At 42.8% G+C, this 20168-nt stretch overlaps 1 protein-coding gene across 1 annotated transcript; it reads right to left on the bottom strand.

The window, feature by feature from the left end:
* Window positions 1-195: 195 nt before the first annotated feature.
* Window positions 196-19179, bottom strand: ACER2 (alkaline ceramidase 2). The gene is made up of 6 exons (XM_081321125.1): window positions 18888-19179; window positions 16381-16495; window positions 14741-14882; window positions 6970-7107; window positions 5306-5443; window positions 196-3256 (listed from the first exon to the last, which is right to left on the bottom strand). Exons 1-6 carry the CDS (start codon window positions 18993-18995, stop codon window positions 3070-3072), a joined length of 828 nt encoding a protein of 275 aa, XP_081177251.1. The 5' UTR covers window positions 18996-19179; the 3' UTR covers window positions 196-3069.
* Window positions 19180-20168: the final 989 nt, after the last annotated feature.

Below are 20168 nucleotides of genomic sequence, written 5' to 3'. Positions count from 1 at the left end.
CCGCCCCGAGAATGAGAAGAAAAATATTCTGTTTGGCATAACTGAACAAGCGGAGACTAGAGTTCTTTTAAACAGTGCCCTACTAGTTGTTTACTAAAAAGCTCTTTTCTATACTGCCCCCCCCAAAAAATGAGACACATACAATGAAGAACTTTTACATTTCATAAATGTTCATCTCCATATTTTCTCCTTATCTGTACAGCCTTGTGCAGTTCTTCAAACACATGCCAACTTCATGTCAAATGTAGGTAGTGGAATTGAAGCTATAATTTATTTATTTTTTTAATGTTGCTGATACAAGACAGAAAACATCAGGACATCTAAGAAAGTACTTAAATAATTCTGAGACCGTCTATTTCCCAGACTCAAAAGCTTCTGTCCTAAATTGCTAAAGTAATTTCAAAATAAGCATTACTGTTTCTATTTTTATTTTCTTGTACACTGTAAACCAGTATTTCAGGTTTCAAAAGCTTGACAGTAATAACTGAGAACTGCAAATTAAGGGAAAAACAGGTAACTTTTTAAATAAAAGAAAATAAAAATAAAGCTACCTACGGCCTTTCAGCAGGCATTTTACAATATAGAGAACACTACATATGTTACTGCTGGTTTGTTTTGTTTAAAAAAAAGGAAGAAATCATCTTTTAACCTTCTGCTCTTCCACCTATCTTCATCCCATTCTTGGCTCTGTTGCTGCATTTTTCAAAGACTTCCCAATGAACCCACAACACCTAGCATCAAAAGGGGCATGAACCCTTGGCAATCATTTAGGAATACCAAGATACAACTAACACGCCTGCCTATCCATTTGTACAAGCTGGAGACCCCAAACAGCTGTCTCAAATCACTCAGAACTCCCAACTCAGACAAGCTCAAAATTGTATGGGATTAAGATCTGTGCTGGTAATCAGCTGGCTAGAGATGGGGGGGGAACTGGCAAAGTACAACTATATCATTGCTGTGCTGGTGACTTCATCTACACTCATTTTGCCATCGGTTGGCCAAAGAAATCTGCCTCAAGCCATCGGGGAAACGTCTACTGATAATCACTAAGGTAGACTGTCCCAGCTTTGAAAAATACAGATGTGTCTTCTATTCTTCAACTGCAGGACCAAACACTGTAGCTCAAAGGGGGAGCATTGAATTATCCTGTCCTAAAGTCGGGGCCCAGGCCGTAATGATAAAGCCTTGCGGCACTCACTTGAGGCATGGAACTAGGCCGATCCAAAGCTTCCCCGCAATGGTAAAGCTGTCTCAATCAACTTGGTCATCCCACTTTGGAAAAGTTTCACACGGCCAGTGGCTCCCAACTGGCCCCATTTATTTAATGCTCCATGCAACATTTCTGGCAATGCATCAAGGAACTGAGCAGTCACCACCAAATGCAATAGAAAGGAATAAAACATCTAATTCAATTCCACAATCAAGCACAAATATTTACCCAGTTTGGTCCATCAGCCACTGAGTAACTTTAGTTGCAAGAAGTGGGGTTTTTTTGTTTTTGTTTTTACAGCTATAACTTTACAACTTTTTTTTTACATTTTTATATCCAGGGATAGAAATGCATATGCTAGAAAACAAACCAACTTATTTGTAGTCTGTATTTTCCTTTCCCCCCAAACCACTAAGCTGTGGCGTATTATTTATCGAGCATCGCATCTTGTATTAGCCCATGTCTTAAATTTAAATCATTTAAATGTACAACAGAAAGGGTTCTTTAAAAAGCGACATTAAAAGCTCCAAAATTCATAGGACTCACTGCAGTCATCTACAGGATCAGTCGGGGGAAAAAAAAATCAAAATAACGAGTATCCATCGGAAGCCCGTTTTTTCTCCTGCATCACAAAAAAGGGGCTGAACTTTTAACCACATGGTCATGAGCCCCATTTTGATTTTACTGACTCCCTGACACGTGTTTTAACAAAGGTTAAAATATTTCAGAATCTAGGAAACATTCCAACTTATGCAGAATTTAAGAAGCTTTCACACCTGCAGAAACCAAAGTACTGATTTCTTCACTGTCCTTGAAATTTAGTTACATTTGCTTAAAAATGGAAATGAATAATGAGGCTTGATTGGTCTCTACATAACTATCTCCTAAAAGTGTGTCATAGCAACAAGAGGCAAAAAACCCAGACGGATAATTAAACTAAAACCTTTCCAAATTCATTTGTTTGCTTGCAAAGAATGTGGAATTAAAACGGAGATTGAGAGATAAACTGCTTTTTTTTCTTCTTTCAGAAATCTGGTAGATGATTGCCGAATTGCTTCTCCTTCCAAGAACTCGGCTGAAATATGACTTAACTGCCTGGAGAGTGGGTAAAAGCCTCACAACCCGTCATTTCAACTACAATTTTTATTCCTTCACTGACTTTTCTCCTACATCTTATTTCCTGAACTATCAGTAAACAAGTCTCCAAGAGTGAACTATTATAAGTGGATAAAAAAACCCACAACATTGTCATATGTTTATGATATGTTGATGGATTAAGAAGAGAGCCAGCTTCTGAAAGATTCTTCTCCTCTTAAACTTGACCCAGAGTTTAAAGGGATTTCATTGGTTCAATTAACGTGTAAATATACGCAGGCAGCAGAGGAGGAGTATGCGCAAAGCAATTCTATTTAAATCCTTAATAGAAAAAATCTGGCGATCATTTCCCAAAGAGAACACAGCCATCCACACACTCGCAGAGACGAGACGCCCGCTTTTCCACTCCTCCTTGCTTAATACGGCAGGGTTAAGATGTCACCCAGTTCCTTGCCCACCAAGAGTGACAGGCAGTCAAAGTAGAAGAGAAATAACTTTACTTTTGGGGGAGGGGAGGGGGGGAGAGGTGCACTTGTGGAAACGCAGGCTTCCTGCTTTCCGTGTTTCCTCGTTGTTGCAGATTCAGGCACACTGAGGCCGCCTGGGAACAAACGTTTTGAGATTCTGCTCGGACAACCTCGTCGGGTGTCCTCTGCTGTCGAGTGAGGAGAGCAAGGACTTCATTGGGCAAACTTCCCACGAGAGATTCAGGCCCTTTGGAGAAAGAGCCGGTCAAGTGGAGGGGACGCTTCCACTGCCTTTCAAGTAATCTTGAGGGGAGACTTCTTGTGAGCACAGAGGAGTGTGACATAGGGGACCCCGATGAATGCCCACTTCTCACTGGGCCAGAACTTGATGACGGGACCTTGTTCGGGGATCTCGGAGACAGCATCAAAATAGGCAAAGCAGACACAGCCCAGGTAAGCTGCAATGCAGATGAGGATGTGCCTGGAAAAGACAGAAAGAAGCAAAAGGACTAAGGGTTGTTTTTGATTTCAGGTCTTAGAACGTAGAATAATGGAGCTGGAAGGCATCTGGAGATCTTCTAGTCAAACTCCCTGCTAGAGAAAGGAAACACTCTACCGTTTTCCAGTCTCTTTTTGAAAGCCTCGAGTGACGGAGCACCCACAACTTTTGAAAGCAAGCTATTCCACTGGTTGATTGCTCTCACCATTAGGAAATTTCACCTTAGTTCTAAGGTTGCTTCTTTCCTTGATTAGTTTCCATCCATTCTTTCTTGTCCTACCTTCTGGTGCTTTGGAAAATAGTTTGACCCCCTCTCGACTTTGTAGGAGCCCCTCAAATATTGGAACAGTGCTATCATGTCCCCTCTAGTTCTTTTCATTAGACTGGACATAGGTAAAGGTAAAGGTTCCCCTGCACGTGCATGCTAGTCGTTTCCAACTCTAGGGGCCGGTGCTCATCTCCGTTTCAAAGCCGAAGAGCCAGCGCTTGTCCGAGGACATCTCCGTGGTCATGTGGCCGGCATGACTAGACGCCAAAGGCGCACGGAACGCTGTTACCTTCCCACCGTAGTGGTCCCTATTTTTTCTACTAGCATTTTTACGTGCTTTCGAACTGCTAGGTTGGCAGAAGCTGGGACGAGTAACAGCTGCTCACTCTGTTACGCGGCACTTGGGATTCGAGCTGCCAAACTGCCGACCTTCTGATCGACTAGCTCAGCGTCCTAACCCACTGAGCCACTGCGTCCCTAGACTGGATATACCTAATTCCTATAACCGTTCTTGGTATGTTTTAGCCTCCAGCCCCCCCCCCCTCCTAACTGTTGCTCTTCTCTGCCCTCTTTGACAAGGAGGAGCATCGCTTGGGGTCTGTGGAAGCAGCAAAGTATGCAATTTGCAGGGAAGAGCAACTACGAAGCTTCCCTGAGAAATGGAGAGCTTTTGTACAAGTTTTATTTTTGTACTACTCACACGACAACACAGAAAACATTCAGTAGCTGCTCTGCCTTCTGTTGTACCCTGGAAACAGGGTGTAAAACAGATTGTGTGTGTTGTGAAGGCAAGCTGGGATCCCAGGGCTCAACTTGAGGACACTGAGAGGGCCCAGGGGGAGTTGTTAACACTTTTATATGTGCATCGGCAACTTTTTCCTCTCTGCAAAGAAGGCAAATTAGCTTCCTTTCTCAGAGATGCTGATTTGAGATCTCACAATATGAACCAACTGCTTCTAGGAGTACTGGCTCTCTGATTGAAGGGAAATAAGGTTCCAATCAGGATTTGAAGCAGAAATGGAGGTAATTCTTGGTTTGTGGGCCACCTGGAGCCCCCGGACTATTTTTTAACAATTCCAAAGACCCTCAAGACTCTGAAATTCGATAATCTGTCAAAAATAGGAGACATCGATTATAGCTAGGAAATAACGGTTTACACCAGGGGATCCAATCTTCACAACTTGCTGAGATTTGTGGACTTCCGCTCCCACAGTTCCTCAATCAGCATAGCTGTTGGGGAATTCTGGGAGTTGAAGTCCACAGATCTTAAAAGTTGTCAAGGTTGGACCACTCCTCCCCCACCAGGTTTAAACTTCAGAACAGACTTCCAGCATTGTTCCCTCAATATTCCACCCCTAGCTACACCATCCCTGCAAAATCTCAGAAAAATCTTTGCCCCTAGTGTAATCCCTCTGCTATCATGTGTCATTGTTCCACCCACTGTAACTCGTAGCAGCTCCACCCAAAAATATCAGCCTCCAGTTATGAAAGGAGACTCAGCAATTTCTTTATTCCTGGGAATCTTAACACACTGTTATGCTATTGCCAGAACACAAATGAGGGAACAGAAATATATTTTTCTACCAGAATTTATTTCTTTAGTGCTGCCTAAGTTGACTGATTTAAGGAACAAACTAATCACCTTAAGAAAGATCTGATTTTAATATGAAACACACCAAGAAATCGTGCTGCTATTAGAATGAAAACAGGTATATACCAGCAAAGGGAAATACTTTAAAAAGGAGAATAAAACTAGGACTCACCATACGCAGTGTAAATAAGGAAAATTAAAAGATGACCAAATCTCACAAAATACTTTGTCGCTAATCCAACAAAATAGTGCCAACATCCACCACAGTCCAGAAAATAGTCCCAGCTTATACACTCGGACATTGTCACACCTAGAAGCAAAAGTGATAACTGGGAGTTATATCAGCAGTAGTGTAAAGGAATAAAATGCGTGGAAGCTTAAATCAACCTGGATTATTGACCAAAATACAGTCTGTTGAATTATGATGGACACAAAGGAAATATCAGAGATAGGAATGTCTACAAGTTATGGTCCAAAAAATCAAGATGGATTGATCGAAGCTCGGCCCAGAAACCACACAACAATGTAGCCACTACTTTTTGGGACTATAGCTGACCAGAAGCATGCAAGCAGCCAAATTTCAAGTATAGGAGATGTCACAGAATTTGATCTTACTGAACTTAATTCTTCTACCTAAAAAGGCGAATTTGAAGAATTCTGCTTCCTTCTGCAACAGTATACCATCACCTAGTTCCAGGGTAGGCAACCTTGGCTCTTTTATGACTCGTGGACTTTTATGACTTGTGACTGGCCCAGGAATTCTGGGAGTTGAAGTCCATGAGTCATAAAAGAGCCAAGGTTGCCTACCCCTGACCTAGTGCAATAACACTTGGGGAGGGGGGATGATTTTTGCTCACTGAGAAGAAAGTCTAACATCTATCAGACTTCTTCCATGACTTCAATTTTGGTTTAAATTTGGTATATATACATGGTTTATATCAATTACACACACACATGTATGGATGTGTATGTATATGTATGTATATATGTATTCTTTATATGGCACCACTACACTGGTCCATAACTTATGATTATGAGATTCCTTTGAGCATTGACCATGGATGGTTTGAATTTTCATTGATGGCTACCCTGTACTACGGCAGCTAATCCAGGTTCTGTATTTAGGGGAGTATTCTCTGTATTTAACATAAGAGCTTCTAACGCCTCAAAATGGGGGGTTCAGACCACGTGCTACACTTGGAGATACTAACTTCATTTTAAGTTATGTATCAAGCAAGTTTATAAAGTGGGGGGGAGTAAGAGTACTTCTCCTAGGACCACACTACCACTGAAAAAGCCAAATGACAACTTTCAACTAGAAATGGGATGAGGTTGTGCTGGAACAAACTGCACCAGCACCGGACAGCCCATCTGGACTTAGATCAGGGGTAGGCAACCTTGGCTCTTTTATGACTCATGGGCTTCAACTCCCAGAATTCCTGAGCCAGCAATGCTGAGGGGAAAGGGAGAGGTTCCCATACAGAGCCATGCTGGCTCAGGAATTCTGGGAGTTGAAGTCCACGAGTCATAAAAGAGCCAAGGTTGCCTACTCCTGGTCTAGTCAATGGTTAAGGTACCAGGCTAGACTGTGAGTTCTAGTCCCCCCCCCCTTAGCCATGAAAGCCAGCTGGGTGATCTTGGGCCAGATCCTCCTGCTCAGACCAACTCACCTCACAAGATTGTGGTTGTGTGGAACATAGGAGAAGGAAGGTATGTTGGATATTTCCGCTGCCTGGAGTTATTTGTAAAAATAATAAAGGCGGGTTCTAAATAAATGAATTTGTCATACATCTAAGTGTAATTTATCTGCTTTGTTTTACCCAGTCTGGTACGTACCTTTTAAGTTCTGCAATAAGCAGGGCACTGCAGGGAAGACCTAATGTCATCAAGGAGATGTTATTAATGGCAGGCTTAACAAAGGCGAGACAGGTAGTGACTCCAGAAAGAATGCCCACTGCTGCTTTGAACCGGCCTCTGCAAAATTATATATATATATATATTTGTAAATAATATCACTTGGGGATGAAACGAAGACATAAAAACAGGTGTCAAAAACTATTTGCACAGTATAATTAATGCTTCAGGTGTCTTGAGAGAAGAAAAACAGCCACAGGTTTTGCAAATTCAAATGCTTTTGTTTTAAAGGACTATGCGGAATGGAGGACCACATACTTTACTTACTTAGAAAATGTATATTCTGCCCATTTCCAATTGTTTGCAAAAATGTACAAGTACTGTAGTCCTCGACTTATGGCCAGGAAATTTGGTCGCAAGTTGTTGCCACGTGATCAGACTTGATTTTACAACTGCTTTTTTTTTTACAACAGCCATTAAGTGGGTCGTGTGAATCAAATCCAGCTTATCCAATGGATATTTTTTGTCAGAAAATGGCAAAAAAAAAGTCACAAAAGATGATCACGTAACACTGGATATTGCAACCAGTCATAAATGTGTCAGTTGTCATGTGCCCAAAATGCAATTACATGACCAGGAAGTGCAAGACTTGTAACTTTTTGAGAAGAGGCTGTAAGTCCATTGTAACTTTGAATGGCCATTAAGCAATCGGTCACAAGTCAAGGATTGCCTGTAATAAAATGAAACAATCACCGCTTCTGTAAAAGGCATTTCACTCTAGATCCTAGGTGAACACGAATAATTTAAAACCTCTCTCCGGTAACAAGGAGAGGATCCGGTTTAATTACAGCAACTCTTGATTCCACTTGCATTATGGGGAAAAAAACCCAACAAAGAAATTACGGACAATAAAATGTATCTGTACCAAGATCTGGAAACAGTGCCTCATTGTGCAAAGCAAACAATAAAGGAATAAATGTCAGTCAAGAAGAATAAGGGTCATAATTAAGTTCCAGTTCAAAAGATTTATTGCTCCATCCTAGGCACAAGAATCTTGTCAAGTACAGCGTGTACAAAGCCTTACACAACTTAGACCAAATTTAGGCATCAGACAACTTGATGTAGGAAAAGAGCAGGCTGAACAAGTTGAGCCCAACCCTTCCTGAATTCCACTGACCCTTATCTGGTGAGGATTTATTCACAACAGAAGTCAGGAAGGGTTGGACTTAGACCGTTTGTGAGAACATAACGACTCTAGGCTGACGAGTCGCTTAACTTGCTCTGCCTGCTCTTTTCCCACATCATGTTGTCTTACGCCTAACTGCAGTCTACGTTGTGCAAGATTCTGTACACTCTTTGTTGTTGTTGTTGTTAGCTGAGAAGTCATGTCCGACCCATCGCGACCCCATGGACATCGTTCCTCCAGGCCTTCCTGTCCTCTACCATCTTCTGGAGTCCATTTAAGCTCACGCCTACTGCTTCAGTGACTCCATCCAGCCACCTCACTCTCTGTCATCCCCTTCTTCACTTGCCCTCAATCTTTCCCAGCATTAGGCTCTTCTCCAGTGAGTCCTTCTTTCTCATTAGGTGGCCAAAGTATTTGAGTTTCAGCTTCAGGATCTGGCCTTCTAAGGAGCAGTCAGGGCTGATCTCCTCTAGGACTGACTGGTTTGATCGCCTTGCAGTCCAAGGGACTCGCAGGAGTCTTCTCCAGCACCGTAGTTCAAAGGCCTCCATTCTTTGGCGCCTCTTTGTACACTGATTAAAATTTCTATGTTACTTATACGTAAGGGTGTAAGTCTATACATATGTTGTATATAGTATGCTTAAATGTGTGTTGTGCATGTGTGCACTTTTGAGAGCGAGCAGCTAAATTTATTTTTTTAATGTGTTCCATTGTGCCCACAGTAAAAAAAAATGACAATAAAGGTTATCTGCCCGTCTGTCTGTCTCTCTATCTATCTCTAGTAATCACTCTGAATTGTGTTCAAAAATGCAAAAGGCAAAGTGAGCTATTTGGTCATTTCCAAGGTGGTTCTATTCGTCATCACACTCATCACTGCCCAACTGCTTTCTGTGCCAGGTACAATCTTGGCGCTGACTTTATGGGTGACCACATAAAGAAAATTCTGAGGATATGACTGCATGAACCACTGATAACAGGCTGCTAGTTGAAGATTACCTGTGTGGGTCTCACAGTTCCAAATCATCCTTAAGTTCAAATAAAAGTTCAGATAAAAAGAGTATATATATAAAAAAACTGTGAGACATTTGGCGTGATACATGCAAGAACTATTTTTGATTATAGTTTAGTTTGGTTGGAGATTATTAAGATTAACAGAGATAAGCGCTTTTGGTGCGTAACTGAGAATTTGTTTGGAAATTAGAGAAAGGTGGGAGAATGTAAATAGCAGGTGAAAGGTTTTTTTTCTTTTCCTTTTTTTTTTTTGAAATTAATATGAATAAGGACTGGGATTAAGAAAATTTATTTTGAGTAAAGATCTTTTTCTGTTTTCCTCTTTTTCTTTTCTACTTTATTTGTAATATTAATATTGTTTGTACTCATTTTATATGAGCTAGAGAGAGATAGAATTTATAGTTTATTGTTGATAACATAGGGGTGTTTATGTTTGTTTTTTGATTTTATGCCCTGTATTTAGCTCTGGGAAGTCGGGGGGGGGGGGAGGAGGGAGTGGGGGAGAGGGAGAGGGGTGGGGGAGGGGGGGATTAAAGTCAAAATGTATTGTAAAACTTTTTAAATAAAAAAAAAAAGATTACCTGTGTGGGTCGAGCTACAGGATGAAACCAAACAATGAGCTTGATTTAGGAATTCATCAGAATATATCAACATCTCTCCCTTTAAATGAGCCCCTGTACTATGCTGTTCATACTCCCAAGTGCTAAATGTTGTAAGTGGCAAACGGTAAACTTATAATTGGTCCTCTGAGAATTACAGCAGAACTGGTAAAAGAGTTTATGAACTGGCATCCAAGTCTTACTACACAAAAGGCAGTAAGCAGAGCTGGCGCCCTATCGCCTATTTCAACAGCCCATTTGTGAGATGGTAGCAAATGTTAATTTTTTTAAAAAAAGAAGTATATGAAATTACGCTCACAGAAACAGTAAAAACAGTTGTGTGGTGAATGAGGGAAAAACTCATTATAAAGGCATGTTGGCTGGAAAAAATGGAAGGTGCAAGGAGAATATTGTATAATGTGTACCATTTTATAAAACCCTAGTGAGACCACACCTGGAATTCTGCAACCAGTTTTGGTTAGCATACTACAAAAAAGTTGAGACTTTGGAAAAAGTACAGAGAAGAGCAACTAAGATGATCAAAGTCCCGGAGACTAAAACATATGAAGAATGACTGCCGGACTTGGATTTGGCTCACTAGGGGTGACATGATAGCAGTTTTCCAGTATTTGAGGGGCTGCTCCAAAGAAGAGGGGGTCAAATTATTCTCCAAAGCACCAGAGGGCAGGACAAGAAACGATGGTTGGAAACTGAACAAAGAGAGAAGCAACCTGGAATTAAGGAGAAAGTTCCTAACAGTGAGGACAATTAACCAGTGGAAAAGCTTGCCTTCAGAAATCGTGGGTGCTCCATCACTGGAGGTTTTTAAGAAGAGGCTGGACAGTCACTTGTCTGAGATGGTATAGGTCAGGGGTAGGCAACCTCGGCTCTTTTATGACTCATGGACTTCAACTCCCAGAATTCCTGAGTCAGCACACCTGACTCAGGAATTCTGGGAGTTGAAGTCCATGAGTCATAAAAGAGCCGAGGTTGCCTACCCCTGGTATAGGTCCTCCTGCTCAAGCAGGGGGCTGGACTAGAAGACCTCCAAGGTCCCTTCCAGCTCTATTCTATTCTATTCTATTCTATTCTATTCTATTCTATTCTATTCTATTCTATTCTATTCTATTCTATTCTATTCTATTCTATTCTGTAAACAAAGAAAAAAATCATTTGCAAAAACTGTAGTCACAGAACAAGGACTGTAGATAATATTCAAAGAGAAAATGCAGAACAATTTTGGAAATTAAAAAATTTTTTGTTTTGGATTTAGAAGAAGAGGGAGAAACGCAAAGACTGCATAAGAGTGGCTAGAATTAAAAAAATAAAAATAACATCGTCCTTCTGGATGAAACCGAAGTGAGGGAGGGTTTAAAGGGATATTTTATAGATTTTTCTGGGAATTACAGGGAGCTAGTCTGGTGTAGTGGTTAAGGCATCAGGCTAGAAAACGGGAGTTTTTGAGTTTTAGTTCTGCCATGGACACCAAGCTAGCTGAGTGACCTTGAGCCAGTCACTCTCTCCGCCCTGGGAAGAAGGCAAGGAGAGTCAACACCGACTCAAGGGTGCACATAAGCAGAGAATTAAAACAAACACTGCCCTATTGCCCCCACCATGATGAAAAAGAAGTAATAAAAACTCTGAGAATATTGACATTTGGGAAGTAAGATAAACTGACTTGTCGCCATCCTGGGGAGGAAAAAAAAAAGCCAGTATTACAATAACAAAAACAAGCCTCAGAAAATACAGGCAGTCCTCAACTTATGACAATTGACCCCAAAGTTTCTGTTGCTAAATGAGACATTTGTTAAGTTGGTTGTTAAGTGCATCTGGCTTGCCCACTGACTTTGCTTGTCAGAAGGTCTCAAAAGGTGACCCCAGGACACTGCAACCGTCATCAATATGAACCCAGTTTGCCAAGCGTTTGAATTCTGATCACGTGTGGAGATGCCGCAACAGTCGTTAAGTGTGAAAGACGGTCATAAGTCACTTTTTTTCAGTGCCGCTGTTAACTTCGAATGGTCACTAAATGAACTGTTGTAAGTTGAGGACTACCTGTAACGCAAAAACCCTGAGGTTGGTCTGACTGCCATTAGCTACTGAAAGAGGGAATGGTTTTAAATAGATCTGAATTATGAAAGCACTTTCAACCCAAATTCAGGCAGCAAGGTCAAGTCTACAGTAGCAGCGTGTGTGTGTGTGTGTGTGTGTGTGTGTGTGTGTGTGTGTGTGTGAAGGAGAAGTGCAAAAAATGCAATGCACCCATATCATAACCAGAGGTTTTTAGCAAGGCTGAACACAATAGTAAAAGTCTCTGTAAAAACCTTGCACTCTTGGCCCTCTGCTGAGTGGGACTTCTGCGGCTGCGCTTGGCTCAGCCAGACCTTCTGCCTACCTTGCAGGCCACGGTGTGTGTGTGTGTGTGTGTGTGTGTGTGTGTGTGTGCGCGCGCGCGCGCATGCGCGCTCAGTGGCAGGTATCTCAAACTGCTCCTATCATTGCAATAGTCCTCAATCAATGTCAGCCACAACGCTCACATCTGTTAGGGCTCAACCACAATGCTACTACCCCAGAGTGACAGCAATGCTGAAGCACAGAAATGTTGTGGACCCTCAAAAAGCTGGAGACTTTCTCAGATGCATGTGCGTGCACGTTTGTGTGTATTGTATAAAATCACTGGCTTTTGTTCAGTAAGTCGTCAACCTAGAAACCGTCTCCGAAGGGCTGGATATAAATCCCTAAAGTAAAGTGTAATTTCTCAAATCCAGATTGCCCGATGACGGTGGGAGCTGTAGTTTAATAGATGTAAAAGGTGCTACGCTGGGGGACGACTAAGCTATTTTTCGTAATTTGTCACATGGCAAATAAAGCCTTGGTGAGTAATCGGCCATATACTTATCAGAGATAGAGCGAAAGGAAGGGATTAACTGCAAATATGATATCTTTGCTCCTCTCGTCTTTGTTCTGGGGCTCAGGGCTATATGTTAATCTTATAATCTTTTTTGGGAAGAGCTGCTGAGGGATTAGACCAACCATCTCTAACCCAATTCTCTTTCATTACTCCAGCAACCGCCAACAAACATGCCACTTGAAAAATCCTAAACCTTTTCATAATTTTTTTCCTTGTGTCAGTATTTCAGCCTGCTCGGCCTTATCTATAATATTATGAAGAGCATCCTAAGTTCAGGGGAACTGAATGCTATATTGGTGGCAGCTATGATGTATAGCACTTAAGAATCCAGGCAGAAAAACTAGATTCTAAGAAGACCAAATTCGCACAGAATAAACAGGTTTAGCCACAATCACCCAATGGGAATATATCTACATGCCCCTAAAGCTCTCATTGCCATGACTTTTAACTGGGCAAAAAGGTGCATCCTAGGACCCCAACTTTAAACCAAGGTACCTCAAATGAGCTAACTTACAATATGTGTTCCAAATTACAGATCCATGATTTTTGAGGAATGAAATTTGGGGAAGTTGTGGCTGCTTCAGAGCTAATGGCTGCTGCTGCACTGCTGCTAGGGTCAGGTGAACTTCATTTTCAACCTTTCATGACAGTTTCCCAGCCAGTCCAGCAATCCCTACCCAGCAACAGCCACTTAACTTGCTGAAAGAGAAGGGAATTGGAAGGAATAGGGAAGGAAAAAGGGAGGAGGAAGGCCCACGCAGCCTTCCTAACCCACACTGACCTTGACCTACACTGGCCCCAATGCAACATCTCTGACTTGCATGGCACATCTCACATACTCTCAAGCATCCCCAGGCACCTTTCTCTACCAGCAACCTCCCCATGTGCTCTCCCTGATCTACAAGGCACCTCTCACACAGCCCTCTGACCCACACACACCCTTCCTGACATACGCCACGCTTTTGCGCACCCTACCTGACCAATGTGGCATCTCTTACACGTTCCCCATGATCCCCACACAAGGGGCTGCATTCTACCTGACCTATGTGGCATTTCTTAGACACACCCACACCCTCTTCCTGAACTGAGCAGCACCTCTTGCACATCCTCATGCACAATTCCTGATTCACAGCCCAGCATACCACTTGCGGGAGGGCAGAAGAAGGGAAGAGAACCGGTGCTGCCCATCAGTTTCCCACAAGAAAACTCTATAGGAAGTTGGAAGTAGCTCCCACACTCACTAATTTGCCCACCTGTGGTCATTCTATTTCTCTGTTTAAGGAAGGAAATATGTCTGAACCAATGACCCATTGGGGCATCAATTTACTTAATTTATATCCCACATTTATTGTTTTTCTAGACAACTCAAAGCAGTGATCATACCTAATACTCCTTACTCCTCCTGTTTTCCCTCCTCTACAACAGTTCCGTGGCTGTGAGTTGGGCTGAGTGTGTGTGACTGGTCCAAGGTCCCCCAGCCAGTTTTCACGCCTAAGGCAGGAAATCCATCATCTCCTGGTTTCTAGAGTGGTGCCTTAATAACCCACTAGACAAAACTAGTTTGTGTAGTTCTTCCTAACAGGGTAAATTCCATTAAGGCAGCGCCCTTTAATTTTCCAGCCAACATGCAAAAACAATCTTGAACTTTAACATTTATCTTCTGCCTTTTTTGCATCAGTTATCAGTTATGCTATGCGGTAGCTACTTAAACACTTTCCCATAACCTTAAATTTTGTGGCTAAACTGGGAGAAGAACCTGTTTTGTCTTCTGCTTGGTCATTTGTCTTACCACAGGCAGCAATAGGAAGGCCATAACATAGGGAGGGTAACCGCAGGGCAAGTGGGAGAAGCTGTAACTGAACCGAATCCCAACCTGCCTGCCTATACAAAGGCAGACCTAAAGCTAAGGCTAGCTTACAACACATTGGTTCTAATATCCTGCACTTGTTTTTGTCAAGAATCATCTTTCTGCGTTCTTTCTTTCAAGAAAACAGGCACGATATCAAGGCACAGAAGCTGAAGGCAATGCTTTCCAGAGATATTTACCTGTCATTCCTAAACATTTTGGGTAGATACCTTCTGGGGAACCACATAGCCAGAGCACACATCAGGACCCAAAGTATAGCAAGTTCATCGAGCATCTGACCCAGGAAGCTAAGCGTAGCATGGAAGTAGACAGATCCAATGCCTGCAGAGATACCATAAACAATTATTATTCTGCCACCAAGGCATGGTCATATCGCTGTTTTCCAACGGCTGTCTGGAAATTAAGACTTTGTACGTTAGATGAAACATACAATTAAAAAGTTACGAAGACAAAAAGGCCTCACTCGGCCTCCAAAAGCAATTGTTAATTTTAATGTACCTGTCCGCCAAATCTTCAATTTGCAAAGATTTTGCTTAGCCAGCCAATCTTACGGAAATATTTAATTCAAAGATTCTGAAAAAGCATGGAAGCAGGAAAAATCCCGTGCAGTCCCTTTTGTCTAGAGCAGGGGTTCCCAATTGAGGGTGCGAGACAATACTCCAGGGAGTGTGAAAACTTGGGTTTTCAAAATCAGAGTGCATACGCATAATTTGTCGACGTTGTTTTGAACTTTTGTTAAGGGGTGCGAGAATATACCAGAAGCGTTCTAGGGGCGCGGGGTACAGAAAAGGTTGGGAGCCGCTGGTCTAGAGCAGGGGTCCTCAACCTTGGCCACTTTAAGACTTGTGGACTTCAACTCCCAGAATTCCTCAGCAAGCAAAGTCCACAAGTCTTAAAGTGGCCAAGGTTGAGGACCCCTGCTCTAGAGGAATAATTAATGATTTTCCCCATATAGTTATTTTTATTCTTAGATTTTTATCCTGTTTTTACATACTGTATTTGGTCAACTCAAGGTGGTGAACATACTTAATACAGTACTCCAATAGAAGAGAGTATCTGTAGCCTAGGACTGAACTGTGGGGGGGTCTTGGTGCTCTCCCAGCTTGGTTGTTTTCTTGCAGGTGTTTTATTACCAAACTAGGTAACATTATCAGTGGGGTATGTAGATGTTGTTTATCTCTATGTATCTGTTGATGGCTGATTTGTCGGTGTGCTAGGCTTCCAGGAATTCTCTAACATATTTTTTTTTGGCTTGTTCTAGGATGCTCACATTAAAGGGCTCGTGATATTCCTAATACTGTTCTTCGTTCTGTACATATTCTGCTTCCTAATTATACGTAGTCCTCAATTAACAACCCATTCATTCAGTGACTGTTCAAAGTTACAACAGCACTGAAAAAAAATGACATTACCTTCTTTCACACTTACGACTGCTGCAGCATCCCCAAGGTCATGTGATCAAAAGTCAGATGCTTGGCAACTGCACACGGTTGCAGTGTCTGAAGTCATGCAATCATCTTTTGTAACCTTTTGACAAGCAAAGTCAATGGGGAAGCCAGATTCACTTAACAATCGTGTTACCAACTTAATTGCAGTGATTCACTTAACAACTGTGGCAAAAAAGGTCACAAAATGGGGCAAAACTCACTTAACTGTCTCGCTGAACAATGAAAACTTTGGTTTCTATTGTGGTCATAAGTCATAGTTACACACCCGTTCAATTGAGGTATCTTTTGATTTCATGGTAGTACATAATTTAAAAATGATAATAAACTCCTAATTTTCATGTCACATTTCATAAAAAGGCAGAATAACTTACCTACAACCACTAGCAAGGTCCATATTAAATATATTCCACTGTTGAAGCAGGTTGCATATTGTCGGAATAAGCACATGCATATAGGGGGCAAGACAAAAAATAAGACGTTGCTTATCTAGAGAGAAAAGTAGAAAATATTTAAATAAGCAGAAAGAAATTACTCAAATTTTTTTCTACTAATCCTTCTCTCTGGAAGGCAATTTTGCACCATTAATCAAGTACGAGCCTTAGCAATCTCTCTCTCTCTCTCTCTCTCTCACACACACACACACACACACACAGTTAAAATTGTTCACATCTGCTCTGAGCAAGATTTTGTGAAACAATCTGGGATTCTTCTGAGTTTGTAGAGATTAAGTGAGTGAAGAGGTATAAGCTCTGCCATCTGTTGCCGAACGCTCTATTCAGCTCCTTCAGGGTAGTTGCTGGATTGTCTTAATCCAGCTATATTGGAAAACAATTCCCATTTCCCCTTTGATGGATGATTTCAGAGAAGGCAGTGAACTTCAGTTATAGAGGATCCTAAAAGAAAAAGGTTATTTAGATCTCTTCAAGTCCGGATCTAGCCCAGAGAAACGTATAGAGAAGTAGTCCTTGCTTAATGGCTGCCCCATTTAGTCACCATTCAAAGTTATGATGGAGATGAAAAATTAACTACAGGTAGTCCTTGAGTTACTATAATTAGAACTGGTATTTTTGTCACTAAACAATGTGGTTCTAAAGTGTGACATTATATGAATGCTTTCCTTAGTGACAGCAATCCTAGCTGCTGTTGTTAACAAAATCCTACTATTGTCAGTATTTGGCCCAGACACCTCTTTGTGCTGTAATATCATAAAGCAGTTTCATGAAAGCTTAGAATACTTAATTCCTACTATAGGACCTACAGCTAATTTAGCAAATATTGCGGGAATAAGTCAACAAAATCACCTCCACTTAATCAAGCACACTGACTTTTGACTTGGTGTGGTTTATCTTCTTATATGTCCAAATAAAAACAACTAAGCTTGGGTGATGTAAAACTATGGAGGTTTGTCAACCACTACAGCCTCTTAAATGTAACTGAATTTGTCCAGAATCCTCTTTTCCTAAAGCAAAATTTAAACTTGACTGCAACAATTTGAGACCATTGCTTTGCTCTACTAATCAAGTGCAATCCATTTAAGCTTTAGCCTCCAATATGAAAAGCAAATTGCTTTCAAAGACAGCGCTTAACTAAAAACCGAAACAATCCATCCAGAAAAGCTGCAAACACTTAATATTTTTTGGAATAAGAATACATATTCATTAACTTTGGAAGTTTTCTGCCATCCTTGATCATAAATGAACTAGGTTAACTTAACTAGGTTAACAATTAAATGTTCACAACATGCTAAGCTTGGTTAGTGTTTTGGGTAGCATAGTGTAGTATATTAACATCAGTTTGGTAAGCGTCATGCTTCAATATATCCTGCAGATCCAAAAAAGGGGGGGATTAATTCAATAACCAGATTAATTGTGCTGTGCGAATGTGGTTGCCTCCTAAGGCCCAAATAACTACTACTCTAATAAAGTGTAAAACCCAACGAATGTACTCTACTGCCTTTTCACAAGGCACTAAAGAACTGGTTTTGCCATAAAACCTAGGCCCTGGTATCATGATGAGCCCATTTTAGCTGCTATTTCTGTTTTTAATTTTGGTTGGTTTTGTTTTCGCTGTTAGCCATCCAGGTTCGTGTATATGAGGTGGGCAATCTACAAAGCAAATAAATTCCTCTTTCGGTTGTCTCTTCCAGTATTCCTCCACCTTAGCAACTTTAGGAAGCGCGGATCTCAAACTCCCCGAATTCCGCAGCCTGGGAGTCGAGATCCGCGCGCTTTTTAAAAAAAAAAGAAAAGAAAAAAGAAAAAGAAAAAAGTTTTACTAAAGTTGCAAAAACTGCCGGTCTGCTCAAAATTTACGCGTAAGCGAAACCTCCTCCCGAGTCCTATCGCCGAGCGCGTTTCGAGAAAGGCAACGGAACACCTTTAGGCGAAGGTGTTCTCGCAATGTTAATTAAACCTCTCTGGCTCTCTAGTCGAGTCAAGCCAGGAAGCCCTGGTTTACAAACCGCACCGGGACATTTTAAAGCCAGAGCCTTGCCCGCCACGTTACGGGGCAGTCAGGGCACCTGATGCACCCCCCACCCCACCCCGTTCCTTCTTTTTTTCCCCGTACCGTTTAAGCAAGGGAGAGAGCACGGGGGGGGGGGGAGGCTCAGCTAATCTCAATGTACACATGTTGTACTTTGACAATAAAGGTTTATTATATTATATTATAAGCTCAAACTGGGCTATTCCAGCAGCGGCTTCCCAGGCACGCACCTCTTTCCAAACCCGCCGAGAGCAGCGGCGGGCAAGCAAGCAAGCAAGCAAGCAAGCAAGCGCGGGGCGATTGCAAACGTGCGCCCTTCTCCCACGGCGAAAGCCCCGGGGCTCTTCGCTTTAAAGCTCGCCCGCGGACCGACGGCCCCCCCCGGCTTACCCACCGTGTTGTAGAACTCGGCGATGGTGGGCACGATGGTGTAGTTATCCTCGCACCAGTCCAGCTCCGAGCTGCCCGCCCTCAGATGATCCCACCAGAGCAGGGCGTTCATGGCCAAACTCGCCCGCTGAGACGAGGCTGCCCCCGCAAGTACCAACTCTGGGCAACCGGCGCGGCGCAAGGCTGCAGCGACGTTCAAAAAAAGGCCGCTCCGCGATCCACTCGCCGCCTGAGCCTTTTTTGTTGTTGTTGTTTTTTCCTGCCTTGCCCGATTGGGAAGCGTCCCGACGTTTCACCCCCTGCGCCTCTCTCGCTCCCGGCTCGGGCAACGACCGCGGGGGCGGCTCTTCCAACAGCTCCAGCGCACGCCCTCCTCCTCCTCCTCCTCCTCCTCCAAGCTGATCCGGCTCCTTGACCAGGCGGTCCTATCGCGCCTGCGCAATGGGCCGACTGTCGCTGTCCCCTCCTCCTTCGCCCGTTTGCCTTCCCGGCTAGGAGGCTGCGGCGCTCGGGCTGTGTGGAGCGCGGCGGGGCGCGAGTCCTAGCAGCGTTCCCTCGAAGCGCGGCGCGGAAAGAGGGCGGGCTAGCTCGACGGAACGAGAGCACGGGCCGTTTTCTTTCTTGGGGTCGCAGGAGCCCCCGGACCGTTTTGTTTTTTAGCCGCCCTGGCTGCAGTTTCAATGCGTTGCTTTGAAAAATAGAAAGCAAATTAACTTTTTTTTCTTCAGTGAGGCTTTCAAGCGCGTCCGGGCTCTTATTGCTTCCAGCGACCCGAAAGGGTTGTGTTGCGATCAAAACTGTTTTTATTTTATTTATTTTAATTCCATTTATATCCCGCCCTTCTCCGAAGACTCAGGGCGGCTTACAAGCTTAGCAGTTATTTCTTTTCTACTTGGGGAGGGGGAAGGGTTTAACTCCCAAAAATTACCTGCTTAGAACGGTTACGGCTTTTATGCAGTGCGAATGACACTTCAGAGAGCGCGTTTCTTATTGAGCAGATGGCGATGATATAACTTGGGAAACGTTCAGTTGCAGGTTCAGTGTATTTCACTGCAAGTTCGTATTTCTTTTCTTCCCCCCCCCCCCCGCTGCTCCCTGGAGATGGAGAACTCGGCCAAACTGCTACCTGCCATTACATCAGTTTGTATGTATAGGGCAGGGGAAGGCAACCTTGGCTCTTTTATGACTCGTGGACTTCAACTCCCAGAATTCCTGAGTCAGCTATGCAGGCTCAGGAATTCGGGGAGTTGAAGTCCACGAGTGTTGTGATTCAGCGTCAGCCTGT

This window comes from Vipera berus (assembly GCF_964194415.1).
Source record: "Vipera berus genome assembly, chromosome: 2".
Taxonomy (NCBI): domain Eukaryota; kingdom Metazoa; phylum Chordata; class Lepidosauria; order Squamata; family Viperidae; genus Vipera; species Vipera berus.
This window is presented reverse-complemented; position numbering and strand designations above follow the sequence as displayed.